At 41.5% G+C, this 20914-nt stretch overlaps 2 protein-coding genes across 3 annotated transcripts; both read right to left on the bottom strand.

Moving 5' to 3' along the window:
• Window positions 1-124: 124 nt before the first annotated feature.
• LOC137888929 (annexin A1-like) lies at window positions 125-6272 on the bottom strand. 2 transcript variants are annotated; one of them, XM_068732445.1, is made up of 12 exons: window positions 6227-6272; window positions 6015-6132; window positions 5561-5666; window positions 5196-5290; window positions 4187-4300; window positions 3877-3967; window positions 3443-3579; window positions 2943-3036; window positions 2300-2395; window positions 1160-1218; window positions 476-598; window positions 125-333 (listed from the first exon to the last, which is right to left on the bottom strand). In XM_068732445.1, exons 2-12 carry the CDS (start codon window positions 6084-6086, stop codon window positions 277-279), a joined length of 1044 nt encoding a protein of 347 aa, XP_068588546.1. In that variant the 5' UTR covers window positions 6087-6132; window positions 6227-6272; the 3' UTR covers window positions 125-276. The 2 variants fall into 2 exon arrangements, with proteins under 2 accessions (XP_068588546.1, XP_068588547.1); XM_068732446.1 differs by having other exon boundaries at window positions 6015-6096; window positions 6227-6250.
• Window positions 6273-8115: 1843 nt separating this feature from the next.
• tmc2a (transmembrane channel-like 2a) lies at window positions 8116-17585 on the bottom strand. Its single transcript, XM_068732440.1, has 20 exons — window positions 17549-17585; window positions 16177-16215; window positions 15589-16060; window positions 14800-14955; window positions 14175-14265; window positions 14002-14083; window positions 13799-13905; window positions 13336-13434; window positions 13001-13143; window positions 12550-12697; window positions 12235-12423; window positions 11848-12027; window positions 10864-11022; window positions 10626-10754; window positions 9719-9786; window positions 9140-9379; window positions 8899-9024; window positions 8673-8751; window positions 8427-8547; window positions 8116-8318 (listed from the first exon to the last, which is right to left on the bottom strand). The coding sequence occupies exons 1-20, from the start codon at window positions 17583-17585 to the stop codon at window positions 8116-8118; spliced, it is 2868 nt and encodes a 955-aa protein (XP_068588541.1).
• Between the last annotated feature and the right edge of the window lie 3329 nt (window positions 17586-20914).

Consider the following 20914-nt stretch of genomic DNA (forward strand, 5'->3'; position numbering starts at 1 on the left):
AAGCATTATCTTAATTAATACTCAACATTTAGATTTGGGATCAAATCGTTTTGACTTAGTAAACAGACAACACAACTGACAAACAACACATGAACGCAAAAAGAGAAACAGCAAACAAAAGACGGGAAGTGTATGAGATGTTCTTTATTGTTGGATTACATCAACTCAATCAATTACACAGACGTTATTCATAATCATTTTAAAAGACATGAGATTTCAGTGGCATCCAATGGACAAGCTGGCCTCCACTTCCAGACAAGTGGTTCCAACAGAATTTCAGTGAGGTCCACAAAGTTGAAGCAGGATTTTCTCATAATGTCCTTTAGTGTCTTTCTGTGAAACAGAGACAAAGATGTGCTCAGCAGACATACTCTTGATATATCGTCAATATGTTTCTGGACTGTCTGAGTGAAAAACAGAACGTAAAGCCAGCCATTCAGGAACATTTATATGTTTAATAGGTATGTCATTTTACCAGTATGTCGTCCTGTAAGCTGAAATCATACATGGCCCTGTATTCCTCCACAATCTTCTTCAGGTCGACCTCAGAGCGGCTCACCAGCACCCTGATCAGTGTGTCATCACATGTGCCGTGGCCCTGTGAGAACGGAGCAAAGGTTTGTCCGCTGACCAGGTAGAGAGCGTGCAAATCGCCTTACTCTGCAGGTTTACTACACAGTGTGTTCATATTCAATATTTTCATGATATATTGGGTTATTGCTACATCTGTGTATTGATTGTTTGTATAACCAATCACTACAGTTGAGCAGTGTTTTCCAGGGGTTGACAATATTTATGGTGACCAGACCTCCAAAATCGAACATTTGAGAGTACGCTGCACAACAGGGATTCATTTACAAGCTCATTTATGATTACTAAAGTCACATTTCACATATTATTTGTCTGGGAATGCAGCATATTATGGTGGACCTTTAAATTCTTGCCTTATTTCAAATAAATTCCGAAGCAGGCATTTGAAAGAAAAAACACAAACACAACAATTAAGACATTATCCAAACTACACAAGCAAAACTTTAAATGAAAACTGCATTCAGCACAGAATGTCTGAGGAAGAAGACAAACACACACACACACACACACACACACACACATGTGCTCTGACATGTGGTGAGAAAGAGACGGACATATTCACACACACCTTCATAGCCAGATGGAGCTTCTCTGCGAAGAAAGCGGGTGTGTTCCAGGAACATTTCACTAAACATGAAAAAGACACACAAACATTCCCAGTGAAAATATGCAGCGTGCAGTCGCTGCTGTGTCAGACAGCTCACAGTGTTTCTTTATTTGCCTTCATGATGTTTCGTGTGTGAGGTCATGATGTGCCACACGCTGGAGACTGGGATGTGCAGATAGTATCCTAAGCATCGGGTCTATCCTGTGTTTGTTTCATTTGTGCTTCAGATGGAAAAAAAGACGGTTTATTTGTTACCTTTGTTTTTTTTCTGGTTCTTTTCTTAACAACCTCCCTCCACTGTTTTATCTCTGGATACCACATGTTGCATGACTGAGGCTCAACGGTAAAACTATGCTAATTCATATTTACAGAGTCCAACCCGTTTGTCCTTGAGCATGGAGATGTCCATCTGTCCATCCATTCATTCACCCATCTGAAAATAATTATGTAAAGTATGTCGACAACCACTGGCCAGATTTCCATAAGATTTACTGTGGAAATTCAGGGTCTTTGTGTTGGATTTTGGTCAAGAGTCACCATGATGCCAACTTTTTTCACATGTACACAAGAAATATCAAAGTCTTATGCGCAAGCTTCCCTTAAATTTCGGAGCATATGCCTACTCCCCAGATAATACATCCTTTTAATCCCAGGACCTTTCTTCTAGCTCCACCTTCAGAACAAACGCTTCATTTCTGTCCCTGAATAAAACGTTGTTCTTGTTAACAACTTCTCCATAGAAACATCAGTGGAGCAACGCTGCTTGTCTATGACAAAATAAGTGCTTTAAAGCCCCGTTTCAAACTTTAAGTATTCCTGTACATAAATATCCATTACTAAATTTGTAACAGTCACAATTAAAGTTTGGGAAAAAACTTCCATAGTTATAATTTATTCAGAGATTAACACTCGAAAGCTCAGCTTATCTGCTTCTTAGAGAGTGTGTGGGTGTATAGATTTGATTGACAGTGGCCTGACACTGGCAGCAGAAGCAAACAACCCACAACTTTTATATGTATCTTATGTTGCTAAATCCTGAACAAGAGAACTCCTCATTCATAAAAAGTGAAACCAAATGTGATCAAATCAAACCCTCCATACCAATGTCAATGAGACAGTCCTCAATGTCTCCCTTCAGCTCCATGTCCAGGGCTTTAGGCAGTGTGATGTCACTGACGGTGGCGTAGTGCTGGAACACTAACAGGTAAACAGATAAACAACAGGTACTTATGGGTAAATGGGCTACTTGTCAGACAGAAAGCAAACTTTTAGTCAAGGTATGAGATCATTGCGTGTTCCCCAAACATCTCTGTAACTTTAAAAAAAAACAGTCTTCAGCTGGTTTGGGAGGATCTTTAGACATTAACTGCCATAATTACTCTAAACAAGCATTAATCTGAACTATGGAGCATCGTCATGTGGAAAGAGTATGTGTGCTTAAATAAACCTTCACTTGATACATAAATCTAAACAACTGTTTCTGTTTATTCTTAAAATGAGCGAACCGTGGACTCCATGGATGATAAAGATAGTTTAACAAAGAATTATTAGCCTACTTTGCTCCGTATTGTTCCTCCACTGCTGGGTGTGTCCCACCCATTACCTGACAGTGGGGTTCCACCTGTTTTTCCAGGTGTGTTCGTGTGTGTGTGTGTGTGTGCACTCTTTGAAATGAAGGTTTTGGCAGATTCAGCCTCTGATGAATCAACCTCAGCTAAAGCATTCAGACATTTCAAGCACTCACTCTTTGCGAGCTGCTTCGCGTTCCTCTTGGTCAGGATGTCGATGAAGGCAGAAATGTTGATTCCTTTGGTATTCTCACCTGCCTCAAACAGAATCTACAGGTAGAAAAGAGTAACACGCCATTACAAGATGATATTGTTCTCTGCAGAACCTTTACATTAAAGGACCAGTCCGATGATTATCTATATGTTTCTTATTGTCAACAACAAAAGTATTGTGTGCATCAAAGCCCGATCGTTGTCCTCCGTGTCATAGAGCCGCGTTGTTGTTAAAGACACACATTAATGAGCCACACTGGTGCCCTGGGTGACATGTTCCTTCATTACCATGAACACACACAGTGTGGTTTATCTTGAATCAACTCTACATACTTGCTGCTGGAGTAACATATGATAAAAACTACAGCTGTCAGCTGTTTGAGGAAATTACTGAGTCTTATGTTAAAATGAGTATTTTGCTGACACATTGAATGATTTTGAATAATTAAAAGTAGATTTTTACCTCTGCGTCCTTTCGGGCCAGATTGTTGTCGACTTCCTTGCTCTCATCTTTGTTTGCTTTCAACATGGCCAGAAGGGCCGTGGTGAAGTCACCGCTGGTTTCATCCTCAATAACTTTCTCCAGATCTGTTTCGTACTCTGAGGGACAAAGAGCATTTCAGCAAAAAGACTTTGCAATAACACATTTGGGACAAACAGTATGTGGTGGTTATAGCTGTTGCTTAGAGGTTTACAGTCCTCACCACTGGGTGATTACAGTGCTGCACGGTCTAAGAATTCAGTGTTTGTTTTACTGCTGGCTGCACCAGAGACACTAAAGAGTGTCAGGTAAAATACCTAAGACGTTACGTTAAATGCGAAAACCTTTCAGGAACTCAGAGCTCAGCATGTTCACGAAACCAAATAACAGAGTAACAGCATTGAATCCGGCCAAACCTTCTTTGAAGACCCTCTTGATCTCTCCAATCTGTTGGTTTGATCTTGTAGCCAGAATCTCCACCAGGACGTCTTCATGTGTGCCCCAACCCTGTTAGAAAAGTGTGACTAAATTCAAAACATTCATGGGTAACATTTGTTTTATAGGACTCTTTAAACGCAATAACAACATAAGTGGTATACAAACATTAACATTATACATATTGCCAGATACAGCTGAGCTAAACTACTGAAATGAAAAGTAACTTTGAGAGTGAGATTTGGGAATAATTGATGATACTGATATACAGTACATTATCCGCTGAGTTACCTTTGTGGCCTTCCTGAGCAGGTAGGCATCAAAGTGAATCGAATCCATGAGCAGGGCCAGAGATACGTCCTCTAAATCAGACCTGAGAACAGACTTCAGATCTTTATCCAGCCTCTGCAAGACACAGGGAACAGCAGCATGGCAGTATGAGGGTTCTTCTCTTTAATGTAATCATGGCATTTCAAAACAGACTACGACCGCCGCAGAAAATTAAAGCCATGTGTGTGTGTGTGTGTGTGTGTGTGTGTGTGTGTGTGTGTGTGTGTGTGGTCGTTGTTGTATTCTGGAAGATTATACCATCTGCCACAGTTTCTTTTTTGATACTACAAACAAGAGCGTGTCTGGAAAGACTACATATATTTTGCTGAACAGTGGCCACTGTTGCCATAAGAAGTAATTCTCTGAAGATATTCTTGAGTCTGAACAGTACCACTAGCAGAACACAACAAACATGTTTCTGGTGAGGTGTGCAATGTTAAATGGTTCCGTTTCAACCTTATTTTGACCAAATTAAAATGGTCATCTCTGACATGCTAAAGCGGACTGTCAGAAAACGGACTCAGCAATGTCAGCAGCACATTAATAACTATTTAAAGTTTGCTAATTAGCCACCATGACACTGGTCGTACCAGACAAAGCAAAGTTGTGGCAGCAAAGCCCTTGAGTGTATTGAATTCACTTTCAAAAGCTACATCATCTTCCTTTAGGTGGAAATAAGGAGACAAAAATAAAACAGGTAAACAACAAGTGGGTTGATGTGAGAAAATAAGGACTGCAAAAGCAGCTTTAATTTGAATGCAGTGGATCTGGAGAGAATGACTTGTTGCCGTCACAACATTTGACCTTATTTGTTTTGCAAATCCCTGAAAGCTGAAAACCCTTTACATTGCGAGATCAGAGGGAGGTTTGCTGGACATCTCACGCGTCAGTATTTTTCCAGACCTGTGTTCGGCTTGTCGCTGTTATATTCATTTGACCATACTCGACTCATGAGAAATGAATGACTCACCTTCCCAGTGGACGCTTCATAAACTACTTTGATCTTCTGTCTCTGCTCGTTGCTTCTCTTCACCAGGATGGCGATGATCACATCCTCGTCCACATCTGTGAGGGACAAGTTGTACTTTAGCTTACTTTCTTTTAAGCCGCCTAAAGCACAGCCTCTAAGACAGAAATGTGGAGTCCTGGGAGAATATTTGGTTCCTTAAAAAACTCCCAAGTACATTCAAATGATGGAAAGCAGAGGAGCAGCTTGACTTGAGTGAAAAGTGTTTTTTAATGAGTTTTTTTCCCGTCACATACACCACCTGCAAAAACATCTAACCCAACCTTAGAAGCATGAGAACACTCTTAAGATAACATGAGCACACACACCTTTACTTTCAATGGCGCTCTGAAGAGTAGAGGCATCTTGGCTGGCATTGAAGTTGGGATATGGGGCGACTGTTCCATAATACTTAGGTTTGGGATTACCCTTCACCTAGAACAACAGACAGAAATACACATGTTTTACTCACTCATGGCAGTTGCAAACCACCAGGAATTCAAAGCTATAGATCATTTTTGGTTCGCTCCAGAGGAGCATAAGGAGACAACGAGCAGAGTAGCCAGGCTTCACAAAGCTACAGACAGTAAGTCATTTCATATGAAAAACAATAAAATTCATAGTGAATCAAGCACCGAAGATTCTCATTAACTAAACAAAAGTGTTGATTTGAATTGCAGAATTAAAAACTGGAGTACCGTCATGTTAAACCCAAACTAAACTACGGTTAGCCAACAACAGGTGTATTCTCCTCATGACTAGCTTGGTGATCTGATCACTCACTTTAACGGTGTCATCTTCGGGGTCTGTTTTTTTACGGATGACATCTTTGAAGAATTTCTTGAAGAAGGACATGTTTCCTTGGCTGTAAAGTTATAACCAGAAACAAAAAAAACTATTTCTGTAGAGGGGAAAAATGAAACAAGAAAGAAAAATAAAGAATTAAAAGTTGATTTAAATATTTCATATTGAAACAGAAAAAAAAAAAACCTCACCTGTGCTACTGCAGACGGTCTTCACAACCCAGTTTGAAGATCTCAGGTGTTAGTCTGGTATTTAACTCTTTCTGCAGTGGCTCCACCCATCTCTGAGCAGACGATTTTCAGACAGGTTTATTTTCACCTGCTAAGGATCGGCCGGATCGGCCAATCGTCTGCCACCTCTCAAAGACAGCATTCCTGCGAGGTGACAGAGGTTCGGTCGCTTCTGACCGGTTCGGTGACTCTTCTGTACGGACTTGTGCTGTACATTTGTGAGCACTTTACCCTTTAATCAAACAACGTATCAATCACACACACATGGAGGGGGCAGTGATAAAGTTGACTGTAGCACATATTTTAAAGGAGCTGGTGAAGAAAACACTCCTAAATACTGACCTGAGACTCCGCATTGTTGGTCTTGCACAATTGCATGACTGAACCTGATGTTCCACATATTCTCTTGAGCTGGTACTGCTGAAAGGGAACTCAACAGATTTTTCATCTCTAAACATATGTGAAAGAAAGTGAGCTTACTAGACCTCTGTAGCCCGCTCCTCATCTCTGATTGATGTTAGCAGCTCGAGGTTACGTTAGATATTGGCATAACACACCTGAGACTCCATCCGAACTGTCGGTGGTCAATTGCATTGTGGGTAATGTATTTCGTTAGGTTTTGACAAGAAAGAAGAATGCGTGGAATTAAAAAAAAGGACGATATTCCTGGTTCTCCTGCATCGTTCTTGGCACTTTTTTTAAAACTGTCCATCTGAACTATATATATATTTTCTTTTTTTATATATTTCTTTTTTTTCTTCTTAATTTCACTGTATAGATTTCCCTGTTTTTATCACAGCCTATATTAAAACCTATACATAAACAAGTAGGATAAAAGATGCTATTCAAAGTTTTTAAACTTTATTCAAAGTCAGAATCATACCATGAATTACAAAGTCAGAGTAAATGTGAGAGAAAAACAAAAAGCCCGAGCACAGACATCACCACACAATAACATGTTTCTGTGAGTATTGCATATAAAAGCAAAAATACACAATGAGTTGTCTGGATATATGAAAATAATCTACAAAGTGGACGCAATTAAATCTATTATTTCATTCATTGAAACACCTCAGAGTAATATTATTTTTGTGCTATTGCGCTTGGCCCAAAGCGAAGACTCAAAGTTTATTGAAACTTTATTCATCCCAAAGTTCCCTTGAGATGAATAAAGCTCAATCTTACTGTATCTCATCTTATCAGAAGTACTGTTGATATGGTTACCTGCAGTTTAATATAGACTGAGCACTGATTTAGAACATTGTTGAAACAAAGATGTCCTGATATTGTTTGCATCGTTTCTTCTTACTTTTTGTTCATAGTAGAATTGCACAAAGTAATGCTTCCGCCCTTTATCTCAAATTTGTTGTCTCATTTGAAGAAACTTTATTGGAACAGTGTGCAGTGCAGTGTGAGCACCGACATCATGGCTGATCAACTGATCCATACAGTGTGAGCATAAAAGCAGGTTGTGGCCGTGCAGAAAGGTCAGATTAAAATGCGTTGAATGACTCAGGACCCTCATGAGCGGAAGCATGGATCAACAACACATTCTTTCTTCATGAATTATAAGTTACTAAAGTATACGTTTTTACAGCATTGTGTTGCAAAACTGTTGTGTAGGTTACAGTTTAAAGAGGCGTCATTACAAAAATGACCTCACGGTAAACTTAGAACTTTTAAAGTCAGTAAGGAAATATGAAGACCTAATGAAGGTCCTTTTAACTGAAATGCCACAATCTCAACACCTTGTTTTTGTGCCTATTCCCAGCCATTCTCCAGCCACATGAATGAACTTAGATGGTCTGCGACATGAACACATCCTGCAGGAATGTGATTCTTTCATACTGTTATCTCGGAGGCGGCCCCCTCCCACGGCCTCTGCCCGGTCCAGCACCCGGGGGTGGTCCATGTCCTCTCGGCGGCCGGCTCACTGGCCCTCGAGCATTGGGGTTGGGCGATGCCAGAGTCACATCTCTCTGCAGGTCAACACCTTTACCGGCTGTCCCAGGCTTCGTTTTAGTTGGCTTTGCTTCTGGCTCTGGCTTCTTTTCTGTTTAGACGGAGACAGTGATATATCAGCTCAATATCTAGATCTAAATTCACACGTTAGATTTGAATTCAGAAACATATAAAACCTCAATGAATGCAGTTTACTGACCAGGCTCTGGTGGAGGAGCAGGCGGCATGAGAGATCGGTTTGGCAGCAGGTCCTCCAGGTCTTTCATGACCTGGTTGGTGCTGTCGGTGTTGTTCCTCCGGTTCTTCTCTTCATCCCGAGCCTGGACAGACAGAGACGGAGGGAGACAAGGAAAGACAGGTGGTTGAGAGAAAAAAGTGGGGAAACAACAACAGTCTGCAGCTCTGTGCATCACCCCACTCCTGTATCACCCCATTGTCTACTTACCATCTGCATCTTCTTCTTCAGCTCAATGTTGGAGTTTTGATAGGCCTCAGACACTGAGTTCAGATAGTAGATGGCCAGTCTGTAAAGGAGAAATGACGGGATTTGTCGTTTCTCAGTGGCTGCAAAGTAACACACGTGTGTGTGTGTGTGTGTGTGTGTGTGTGTGTGTGTGTGTGTGTGTGTGTGTGTGTGCGCATGTGATCCACTGTGTCTCTTCTACACTCACACCATGAGCAGTACAGCTGGTATGATGAGGCCTGGGTTGGCTGCATAGCTGAAAAGTGTGCCCAAGAAGGCTGGCAGGTCCAGGTCGATAGTCTCCATGATCACATCAAACATCTTCGCCTTCCCACTGCAAACATCCGCATGGTCAACATGTGTGTGTGTGTGTGTGTGTGTGTGTGTGTGTGTGTGCGTGTGTATTTACACATCCTCTATGTATGAGTGCTTTGTGTACGTGCTGTTACCTGAAGGGTCCGCAGTCGAATGAAGGCGGCAGGGTCATGATGGTGTAGACGACGGGCAACAGACTGAGGAAGAGGATGAGGAGCAGCAGACCCATGTAGAAGTTGTTGGACTTGGAGGCCTTGAAGACTCTCTCGTGTGGGACGTTGGTGGCCATGACAGCCCAACACTGATAGTACATGGAGCTGAGGAGGCGCAGCACGTTGATGCCGACCAGCCCAGGAGCGTAAAAGGCACCCATCCTGAAGCACACAGAACACGACAGCACGTCATGTGACTAGATGATGTGTGACAAATCATTAAATATGAAAGCTTGTTAATTCTGTTTAAATGATAACAATGCCACTATAAGTAAGTCAAAGTTTGTCTGAAAATGTGTTATAAATAGTGTGTGTGTGTGTGTGTGTAACTGATAATTAGAGGGTCACATTATACATCCACTCAGGGATACTAGATGCATGCAGATAAAATAACGCATGCATGTAAATTTAAACACATGCACACACACACACACACACACACACACACACACACACACAGAGAGGGGGGGGGGAAAGGCAACGGACAAATAGAGTTCATACCAGATCATTCCTTGATTGAAAACCAATCCAAGTACATTACCACTGATGTCAAACTCTCCATATGACGGCTGAAAGTGAACGGAGAAAAGGATTAATTACTACTTACTGAAAGCAGTTAAATAAGCCCCCATGTGAGCAGATAGAGAGCTGGATTTTAGCTAAGTTACTTAATTAGACCTTTGACAAAAAGAATAACGATATCACATCAACAATATCAGAAGAAGAATCATTCTGACAATCCAGATTTTGAGACATTTCACACAAAAACATCACACAATCGTGTGCTGGTGTTGCAATACTTGGATTTGTAAATAACGTTTGGTCCGTCATGTTAGAAAATATCTTTTTCTCAGCAGATATTGTGACATGTTTTCAGGCACAAGATGAACAGGTGAGCAAGTTCCAGGAGTAACCTACATGAAGTGGGTGCTCCCTCGCTGAAATGTCTTTACTGGTCCATATTGGGACTGAACCACTGTTAAAGCTATTATTTTACTGATTTAACATTACATTAATACATCTTACTGCACAGTGAACACAGCAACAGCTAATAAAAATCATAAAGGGTTAGTTTGACTGAAATGACTACGCATTGACAGCTACATTAAACAGCAGTGTTTTGTTTTCCACCTGCACATCCACCTGAATCTGACTTTTTACATGCTCACAATTTAAAAATGAAAGATGTTTTCTTAAATTGTTGCGGCACAGTGGGACAATCACATGTGTAAATAACAAAATGGTTGATGCTGCTTTGGTTTCAGGGACCTGGTATTGTGCATGCTGGCTCTCTTGAATAGAACAGAGGCTGCTACTCCATCAAAGCGGGGGGAAAAAAAGTTCACTCTGGACCAGTTTTAGAAACACCCTCAGTAAACCTTTTAAATGCTTCAGCTGTCGGACTCACAAATCCAGCCTCCAGGTCCCAGCACCAGCAGTAGTTGAGGAAGCGAACAATGACAGCTCTGGCAAAGTCTCCGATCAGGATGGTCAGGTAGGACACCTGGATGTCCGACACTGTCAGCTTCACAAACTCCTGCAACAACACACATTCAGGAAAGTGAATCGGGGACACAGGGGTTTGTGCCTCGGTTTGTCTGATGATATCCGTCAGACTGATTTTTTTTTTTTCAGATTTTTCTCACAATGCCGACGGCGGTCTCCCAGCAGGGTCCTCTGATGACATCGCCGGGGTTCATGGGGGGTGGGGTGGAATCGGTGCCGTTGAGCATGAGCGTGTAGTTGGCGTAGTACTCCTTCATGGCCCAGATGCTGGCGTTCCTAATGGACTCCTCTTCTTCCAGCTACGGGACACAAAGTGAAGCAGTCAACGGTGACACAGGTTTAAGTTAACTGTGACACAAACAGAGACACAAAACAAAGCAATGCGGACTTGAGTCTTAATTCATACGCTTTCTAAAATAAATACAAATGTTATAGATATTAATGGTTCTACAGTGTGTTGACTGAGCGACTGTGTGTTTGGTAGTACTTCTGACATTCCCCTCAACAGCACAATTTAGTTGTGGAAGTAAATTCAAGTAAATACACAAACAAACAAGAATGTCGCTAAAGTTTTGCTGGAGACCAATAGTGGCTAAAATATTCATCACAACCTAGAAGTAGGGCTGGAAAGGTTTAACCTGAAGATGGTACAACATTAAAAGATCTTGGGGTCATAGAAATTGGACCAGTTTAAAATGTATGACATATCATGTGTGCAAACTTGACATTTTGGCCCGAGTGTGGTACCAGAGGAAAGTCCGAAATAGAAAAAGAGTCAAACTTCTAGAGTGCCTGAATGCGCTCCAAAAATTTGACTTGACATTTGATTTTAGTGTTTCTTGTGAGTGGAAACTTTAGACTGATGGAGGCACTAGAGGGGGTCAGGGGGTCACCTATGAGGAAACATTTTGAGATACAATACATCCAAATGAATTATCATTTCCGTCCTTAGATCAACATCTCAAGAACATCCGTAGGAAATGTGCTCCCAGTTAGAAAAAAACTGTTCAGCTGGTCAGTTTGATAAGAGAGAACTCTCACACACACACACACACACACACACACACACACACACACACACACACACACACGCACACACACGCACACGCACACTGCTGCTGTACCTTGGTGTTGACCTCGTCAAACAGGGCGAACAGAAAGGTGTAGAGGTTTCCCAGGAAGAGGGCGAAGATGCGTCCGAGCTGCCACTTGAGGGCGATTCGTGGATGGTAGTCCTCCAGCTCAGCGATGGTCTCAAACAGAGGAGGACACACCAGCCCCAGCAGAGACATGATGAGCTCCAACTGTCCAAAACAGGCACAGTCACCACAAACATCTTGATGTCAAATAACTATTTCATTAGAACAGACAACACTATCTTATTTGCCTATATTTGTCTCTCTGTCTCTGTATGTATTTTTACATATTTTGTCACTGCTATTATTAGAGATTGTGATGGAAAGTCTTTCCTCTAATGTGTTTTTTATGTCAAACGTATGTTACAACATTACCTCGTTCTTCTCGTACCAGCTGAGGTCGGTCCTGTTCGCGAACTCCTGAGACCTCTTCACCACGAAGTAGATGAGGTATCCGCTGCCGCCGAGGCTGCAGGTGATCAGGAAGTTAGCCATGACTCTGAGGAACCTCCGCAGGTGAATGTTCTCGTCCTTCTGGTTCTCCTGCTCATCCACGATGGACTCCTGTTCTCGTCGGGAGCAGGAACAGAATGGATTTACAGTCATTAGCGGTGTAGCAGTGAGCTCAAATGGGACAACCGGTGGACTGAAAAATACAGCACACGTGCGTATATGGTTTCCATCGGTTACCTTGAAGCTGGTGGTGATGGAGGCGTATTTGTTGTCAGCGGTCTCTGAGTTGCCAATGAGGTAATCCCAGCTGGTGAACATCTTCCAGGCAAATGTGAACTCGCCTTCGTCTCCGTCTCCACCGCCGACATCAGCGTTCTTGGCCATTCTGAAACAAACAAAACAGCCTTCCTAATGGGCATGTAGGCAGACAAACCTGTACATTATCAAAATAAAATGTCGATATTTGCAGCACAAACGAGTGAACTCAAACAATACTTTTATCTTGATGTCTTTAAGTTCAGTTATCCCTGTGTTTGTTTGAGTCCTTGTTTTGTTTTGTCACATTTAAAAAAATTAAATCAAATCAAATCAAACTAACAGCAACGTTTATCCAACTCAAATCAAGACAGTAAATGTATGAAAAGCAACCATATGAAGCGCCCCGAGCCGGTTGCTGCTGCAGACTCACGTGCGGATCACGACCATCAGGCTGTAGCCGAAGGTGCCGATCCCGACCATGAGGTAGGACAGAGGCAGCCTGAACTTCAGCAAGCCGATGGTCCTCTGGTTGTTGTAATAGCCGTAGAACAGGACTGAGTATTTGCAGTAGCCCTAAGAACAAAAGGACCTCTCAGGCTGTTGTGGTTGACAGATTATAAAATAATCAGAAGGACAATAGATCGTATGAGCTGTGCAATCTAGAGAAAGTTCTTTACTTTTGGACTCTTTACAGCATCACTTGAAAATGTATGCGCTAAAAGCATTGAGGGTTGGGCTGTTTGCATCATCGCGTATCAGACTCACGTTGAAGTCCATGAGGACAGAGTAGTCTTGAGCGGTGTCCTGGTCTGGAGTGGGTACAGTCTTCCTGGGAATGGACCCGTAGGGAAGGCCCATCAGAACCTGGATAATAAGCAGAAACATTTGAATTGATAAACTGAATTTCACATATCACTCTCCAGGTGAGCTTTCCTCCTGCCATCAGGGCCCCTAGGCTCCTGAACAACCTGCCCATGAAAATAAAGCTGGCTGAGGCAGCGTCATCTCGTGATTTCTTTTCTTATATCGAAACGCATTTCATGATTTTACTTAATTTATCTGTATATTTAATGGATTTTTATTATTTGTTTTGTTTTTATTTACAATAAGTTCATTGTAAAAATATGTAATAAATAGCTTGAAGTCTTTCAAACTATATGAGTAATTCTTTGCTTTATGGATGGATTTTATTCCAGCTTTATGATTCAGTAACCGGACATTATTTCACCTCAGGGATGACCACCAGTCCAAAAGTGAAACCAAAAAGGACCAGGTTCATGCCGTACATCCAGCGCAGGAAGATGAAGTAAGACGCCACAGATGACCCAAAGTGACCTGAAGACATTGAGGGGATTTATTAAGTCAGCATCTGTCCACTAGGAGCCGCTGTTCAGCTGATAAACACCGCTGTGTGCCGTAAACACAACTTACTTTCCACATCTTTGATTTTCCTCTCCCACGGGATACAGGCTGTTCTGAAATTCTCAAAATCCCTCTGGAACTTGATCCATTTCTGGGATTAAAAAAAACCCCATTAAAAATAATTGATGGAAAACACACACACAAGAAAAGAAAACGATAGAAAGTTTAAATTTTGTGCTAACCTTTTTCATCATCACTTTGTAGGCGAACCACTTCCTGCCTTTCCCTTTGCCCAAAGCGCCCTCAAACTTATCCACAAATTCTTGAGCCTCCCTGTGAAGAATCAAGGTCACGTGTGAGGTCAATGTTCCTTAGAATGAGCTGTACTTGTGGTTTTTTTTCCTTTTTGATTTACTTCTAGACCCACAATAACAACGTTTTCACAAGTGACGATTTCACACCCAAATATTTAGCAACTGCAAATTCTGGGTGAAGTGCACGTTTATAGTTTCAGAAGCAAAGTTGTGTGATATGTTAAAAGCTTTTGTGATGCAATATTTCAAGTAGAGGTGATCATTGAACACATGCTGACTTTCATAATGTGAACATACATTTAAAAAAATCCAATTTACCAATTTTATATTTCACTTGTTTCACTCTTTGACATAAGATTATGGTTTCACTGTAAAAGAAATATGTTCACATGTGCTGACTGGTAAAATGAACCCAAATATTCCACCTACAAATTTCATTGAAATTGCATATTAATAATCTTCATGTCAAGGCTTGATACATGGCTCAGAGACTCTGTGACGAGGTGAGAAACATTTGTCTCAAGCTGTAAACTAGGACTAGGTGTATGATTACTTCAGGTCTACGAGCCTCCTCTTCATCCTCCACGGCTTGTTCCTGATGGTGGCAATCAGCTTCTTCTTCTCCTCCACCTCCTCCATCAGCTGGGCCATCTCTCCCTCTGACAAGGACTCCTCCTCCTCCTCAGAGTCTGAGTTGGAATCAGATGAACTGGAGCAGAAAAGGCCGATGGAGCGGGAGAAGGGAGTTTGTTGAAGCAAACGCAATTGTGAATTACTTGTTTCACTGCTTCAGGGTAAAAAATATTTACGTTAAACAGAGAAAACAAGACTAAGACTCAACAGCCTTGCTGGCGGCTCTGTGACGCTTAAGCACACTGGTGCTTTGAGATGAATGCTAATTCTGACAATGCCATCCCTATAGAGCAACAATGCCTTGACTAAAAAAAAATCACTCTGGCTGGTCAAAAACTGTGTCTGTAGTAGTTTCATTTTGACGGGTCACACGCCAAAAAGGCTGAGTAATTTAGGGAAGGTGAGCACCTAATAGCAGGCATTGTTCATAGCATAGTTGAGTAGCTTGCCATGAAGTTTGTTGTGGATATTCATGCTCCCCAGATGATAAACCTTTTCCATTTTGGTATATCCGTATGCTTTCTGCAAGCACCACCCTCACACCAAAAATTACAACTTTCTATACTGAACTACTGGTCAGATTTCCATGTATTAAGCCGGGAGGGTTATTCTATGTATTGGAAATGACATTGTCCATTAAAGAAATGTGGATCTTGACTTAAAGGCCCTTGTTAAAATAACTAAAGTAGGCAGGTACCTGACTTCTTACCTGTCGTCCTTTTTCTTCTTCTTCTTGTCATTGTCTTTGTCTTTTCCCTTGTCTTTCCCCTTGTCCTTCCCCTTGTCCTTCCCTTTGGCATCCCCCTTCTTACCCTTACTGTCCTCTGCCTCTTTCTCTCCTTTCCTCCCCCCTCCCTTCTTTCCCTTCTTTCCCTTCCCCACATCGCTGTCCTCTTCATCACTGTCCTGAGCTTTGCCTCCTTTCTTCCTATTGACTGCTCCTTTTCGCTTCCTCTTGGGAGCCTCGTCCTCGCTGTCATCATCATCGCCACCCCCACGTTTCTTGGCGGGCTTCTTCTTGTTCGCCGCCCTGCGCCCCCTGGGAGCTTCATCTTCATCATCCTCGTCTTCGTCCTCACTGGCGGGTTTTTTCCCTCGGCCTCTTCCTTTTGCTCCTCCTCCTTTTGCACCTCCTCTTCCAGCTCCCTGTCTCCTGTTCCCTCTCCTCTTGGTGCCGTCATCTACATTGTGACCAAATAAAACAGACAAAATTCCGCATTTGGTATTCTTGTTATTTGATTGTTAGACAACAATTATTTTCAAATCAGTTCCATGACAAAGTGTTTTATCCACTCACCATCACTGCCACTCAAATCACTGTCAACCTCTATCTCAACTGAGGAAGGACACACAAAAAAGCAAAACAATCAAATTCTCGAACAGCTTCACGAGTGACCACGGCCACATGTGTCAACAATGCCAACAATTACAATTGTGTAATGTCAGTCAGTCCACCACTGTGGTCCCGACGGAAATATGTCACTAAAGGATTGATTGTGACATTTTCTACAGACATTCATGTTGATTTTGTTTAGATTTTTTGAATTGGTCCAATACTTTGCTAGATGATCAAGTATCTGCAAAACTAACATCAGCCTCAACTGCACTTTGTGTTTAGTGCTAATTAGCATGCTAAAATGGAGAACATTGTAAAACTGCTAAACATCAGCAAGCTAGCGTTCTCATTTTGCGCATGTTAGCATGCTGATGTTAGCATTTAGCTTAGAGCACCGTTGTGCTTAAAATATAGCGTCACAGAGCTGCTAGCGTGGCTGCAGCGTAGATACAGAAATGCACTCGCCTACATTTACCAAAGAAAAAGAATGGTCACCCTTTCTTGTAATTGAGACTTCTGTGTCTTATGATCTATGTCCTAGCTATCTCATTATTCTAAGACATTTCTTGTAGATAATAAAAACACCTCTCAAATTTTTTTTTTTTATTTTGGGAAAGTGAAATGCACTTATATTCAAATTTCAAGAATGTTCTACAATAAAGTTGTACGGTAATAAGGTAGTAAGGTAGTAAGGTAGTACAATCGTGAGCTCTCATATTCTGTGATGGGGCCTACAGGGTACTGAAACTTGAAACAATTGTTTTTTTTCTTCTTTTATTGGAAACACTAATAATGAATGATATATCATTGTACGAGGTGTCACTCAACACATGAATTGTTAAAATGGCAGAAACGCGCTTCCTTTTTTCAAAAACACTAATGAAAGAAATGCTGAAAATTTCAATTGTTCTAATGATTTTGCTCTAATAGCTGAAAAACTAATAATATTCCCATCAGCCTCAGCTGTACTTTGTGTTTTAAGTAGAAAATGTTAGCATGCTAATACACTAAACTCTCTGTGGAGTTGTTGAGATCTAGTTGTACTATGAAGCTGTTTTTCCGTGATTGGGTCTCCAATTTCTTTACCGAATATGCGAACTCGCACCCTAATCCTTTAAAAGTATCTTTAACATGCATTTGGTATCATTTCTTTAACTCTACCCTAAATGTAGTTCCAGGGACTCAGCCCAACAGTGGATGGAGACCAGAAAAAAAGCATTTCTCTTCCGAAATGAACCAGATTGCATCACACACGTTTATGACCTACACAACTTACATCATTATGACCTAAACAGCAAATGATTCCAGTCCTCTTTGATGATCTTTAACTCACCATCATCGTTTGAAACTGTATCTCTTTTTCTCGGCATGGTGAAAAATAAAAAGCGTCCGTCCCCTGTGTCCTCTGCAGCGCCGGCCCAGTCTACACCACAGCAGGTTGGATCTCCTCTCTCTTGGCTCCACGCCAGCACCCAACTCAGGTATCTGACGGCGCCGTCACTATGACGACTGCTGCATGTGACCCGCTCTCAACAGGTGTTCTCGGATAGGTGATAAACTATATAAAATATATCGTTTATCATTACTACATAGTAAGTGGTATACATCCTAGGGTCACACCACGGCTCATATCAGGCCCTTGGCTCTTAAAATCCATTAGTGTGGCTCTACTTAGCTCAGTTTGACTATTGTGACCTGCTTTGTTTTTCCTAAATGGACAAAGGACCATCTACAGTGCCTAGAGACACTCTCACTCGTCTTGTTATTGGAGACCGCACACACACACACACGCACACACAAGAAGACCAGACGCCCTAAAGATTTAATGAAGGTTTAGGTTTCTCTGAGGCTCATTAGGCAAACAGTAAATACTCTGAGATGACTTTGCAGTTACAGTATTTCTGTTTTGACCTTTTTTTTTTTTCAAGAAACACAGCAGGTACAGAGTCAGCGAACCCGCACCAGAGACCGACATCTGCTACCTGTGTGTGTGTGTGTGTGTGTGTGTGTGTGTGTGTGTGTCGAGCTGAAACTGTCCGAAGAAACACCTCATATAGACTAAATAATAGAGTGGAGCTCATTTTTCACGTCCAAAATGATTCCATTACATGCTTGTCAGTTCCTCACAGGTGAGACGTGGATCACACCCTTTCAGACTAGTGCTGGTGCGCGTGTGAGTGTGCTTCAGGTGACACATCTGCTGCATTCCTGCCCACCTGTTCAGGGAATATGGGCGCAGGTCCATATGTTGAGAAAGTGGTGTAATTAGTTGATCCTATTTAGATCCTCTAGCACTAATGTAGTTCACCACACAGACCAACCATTTCTTCAATAAAGTGGACATACATCAGCTTTTGTAAGTTTCTATATCTATATTTATATATTTTTAAAGCAAATTTACGAGGGCTTACATGCATGCACACATTGATTTGTATGTATTAAGCTGCCAGTATGCTCCGGAAATGCTTGTTGAACAGCTTTTGGTACATCTTTACACAGGTATATCCGTCACTTGTTATGTGAACAACGGAGTGCAACGCTATGAATGTCTTCCATGAAACGCTGTGCAATGTGTGCCTTAATCCCCATATTTAAACAATATGGAGGCGTAGGTTTAATTAAACCTGCGTTACATTAACAGAAGTTTTCTAGTTGTAAATCCAGTTCTAGGAATATGTCCACAGGCGGAGCCTCCATTATGTAAACCAACAGCGATTAGTAGGCTATTTTTGTACTTAGCCTACTATTTAGTCTATAAAATGCCGTGAGTGCAGTCGTGTCCCTCTCGATACCCGCTGCAGGAAAATTCTGTTTAGAACTAAACAGCTGAAAATAAGTATTTCTTTCAAATCTTTATCTTGACACGCATTTCTAAACACATGCATGTCTAAAAACCTAAACTAAATCAATATTTCATGCATCACCACCATGAAAGATGCATGAGCAATTAAAAGTTAATGGATCTAGTCTCACAAATACTGCATTATTACTGCACATCTGTGACCGAGCAACAAAGTGTGTGCGCATGACAAAAGTACTGAAAAATAAATACAATTAAATGTAAAAATGCTACTTCAAATAGTTTTTATTGCATGTACATAGTCAGAATCGGGAACATTAAACTCTAAATGTTACTACAGATCATCTTGCGATGGGATCACAGACGTGACGGTAAATCGAGCCAGAGGCGTGAAGTCAACTTCCTAACTTCCTACGCCCAAACAGTGTTGACTGTGTGTCATCTCTTCATATTTACAGTGTAGGAGTGGTCTTTATTCATGGAGTAAACCTTTATATTCGTTTGTTTTTAAGAGTTTCATCATTTCCACCAAATGAACAATAAGTGTATTTGGACTTTTGTTTTAAAGCTACATGTTGCTAAATAGGATTATATAAGTCTGTTATGCCACCTAGTGGCTATTTATTGGCTGTAAATTGACACACACACACACACACACACACACACACACACACACACACACACACACACACACACACACACACACACACACACACACACACACACACACACACACACACACACACACACACACACACACACACACACACACACACACACACACACACACACACACACACACACACGTTGTTTATATGCAACTTAGGTCAGAAAATATGTACACCAACCACATATGGCATTATCACGTGTATCACCTGTATATTAACACATCAATTATTTGTCTCTTACCCATTACCCAGAGTGAGCACCTATACTTGACTTACTTTGCGTGTCCCAGGAACATTAGCAACCTGACTGAGGAACAGGAGTGTCTTCATGATGTCACGTGCTGGTGAATGAGGATCCTCTGCACGTTTGTGCACGTACGTGTGTGTCAAAACATACAGTCCTCATGGCGAGGCAGGGGAGCGGCTGTCATAACGTGACCCGAGGCCACGCTTACTGCAGCAGATCCCGTTTCCCCCGCAGAGACACCAGTCACATAACAGATGAACCGCCTGACATCATTTACATACGGCCGTCTGTCGGTTCATCTGGTGATGTTGCACCGAACGTCTGAACCCGTTTAATGTAGACTTGGTTTATGCATCATTAAAGTGCTGTAACATCGATATGCTTACAAAATGTATTCCAACACTCCTGACATTGTTTGATGTCTCGTTCTTGACAAATGCTGGTGAAAACTAAAGACATGTCATCCTTTCCTGACCCAGGCTGTTTGTATACAGACTACTGCACCGTGCCAGAGGTAGACAGTCATAGCATCCTCCAAGATTATTCACTATAGATGCACGCACGGGTTTTAGTTCGGTAGAAAAAAAAAAAATAGTTCCTACATGAAACTGCTCACAACTTTTGTGGATTATTTTAAGAAGAGCGCCATTTGGTGTCAAGGACAATATCTCCATCACTCAGCAAAACAATATAGTTTGATAAAAAGCACTACAGGTAAAGTTTTGATCTTGATGTGAACTGTTCCCGTTAGACAGATTGAGTGTAACTGAACATTGAATTGGTCACATTTCCTCAACGCTGATTGATCCAAATAAAGTAGAAGACGACTCACCTTCTTCCCATCGACAGTGGAAACTGTAAAACAACTTTATATAGATATATATACGGATAAAAGTTCAGAAATGAAGTCCAAGCTATCAATTTTCATGTTCGACGGAACAGTACAACAGTGGCATACCACACTGAAGAGCCATGAACTCTTGA

The sequence above is a fragment of the Cebidichthys violaceus genome, unplaced genomic scaffold, assembly GCF_023349555.1.
Source record: "Cebidichthys violaceus isolate CVI_PGR_0920_01 unplaced genomic scaffold, fCebVio1.0.p SCAF_59, whole genome shotgun sequence".
NCBI classification, from domain to species: Eukaryota; Metazoa; Chordata; class Actinopteri; order Perciformes; family Stichaeidae; genus Cebidichthys; species Cebidichthys violaceus.

What these genes read in the sequence shown, in the direction of transcription:
- LOC137888929 (XM_068732445.1), bottom strand. Translation starts at nt 6,086, where the DNA reads ATGTCCTTCTTCAAGAAATTCTTCAAAGATGTCATCCGTAAAAAAACA. An exon ending in ATGAAGCGTCCACTGGGAAG is followed by an intron (nt 4,301 to 5,195) that starts GTGAGTCATTCA and finishes TGTGTCTTGCAG; the next exon opens with AGGCTGGATAAAGATCTGAA. An exon ending in CGCGAAGCAGCTCGCAAAGA is followed by an intron (nt 2,396 to 2,942) that starts GTGAGTGCTTGA and finishes TTTACCTGTTAG; the next exon opens with TGTTCCAGCACTACGCCACC.
- tmc2a (XM_068732440.1), bottom strand. Translation starts at nt 17,585, where the DNA reads ATGCCGAGAAAAAGAGATACAGTTTCAAACGATGATG. An exon ending in TGATTTGAGTGGCAGTGATG is followed by an intron (nt 16,061 to 16,176) that starts GTGAGTGGATAA and finishes GTCACAATGTAG; the next exon opens with ATGACGGCACCAAGAGGAGA. An exon ending in AGGAGGCTCGTAGACCTGAA is followed by an intron (nt 14,266 to 14,799) that starts GTAATCATACAC and finishes GATTCTTCACAG; the next exon opens with GGAGGCTCAAGAATTTGTGG.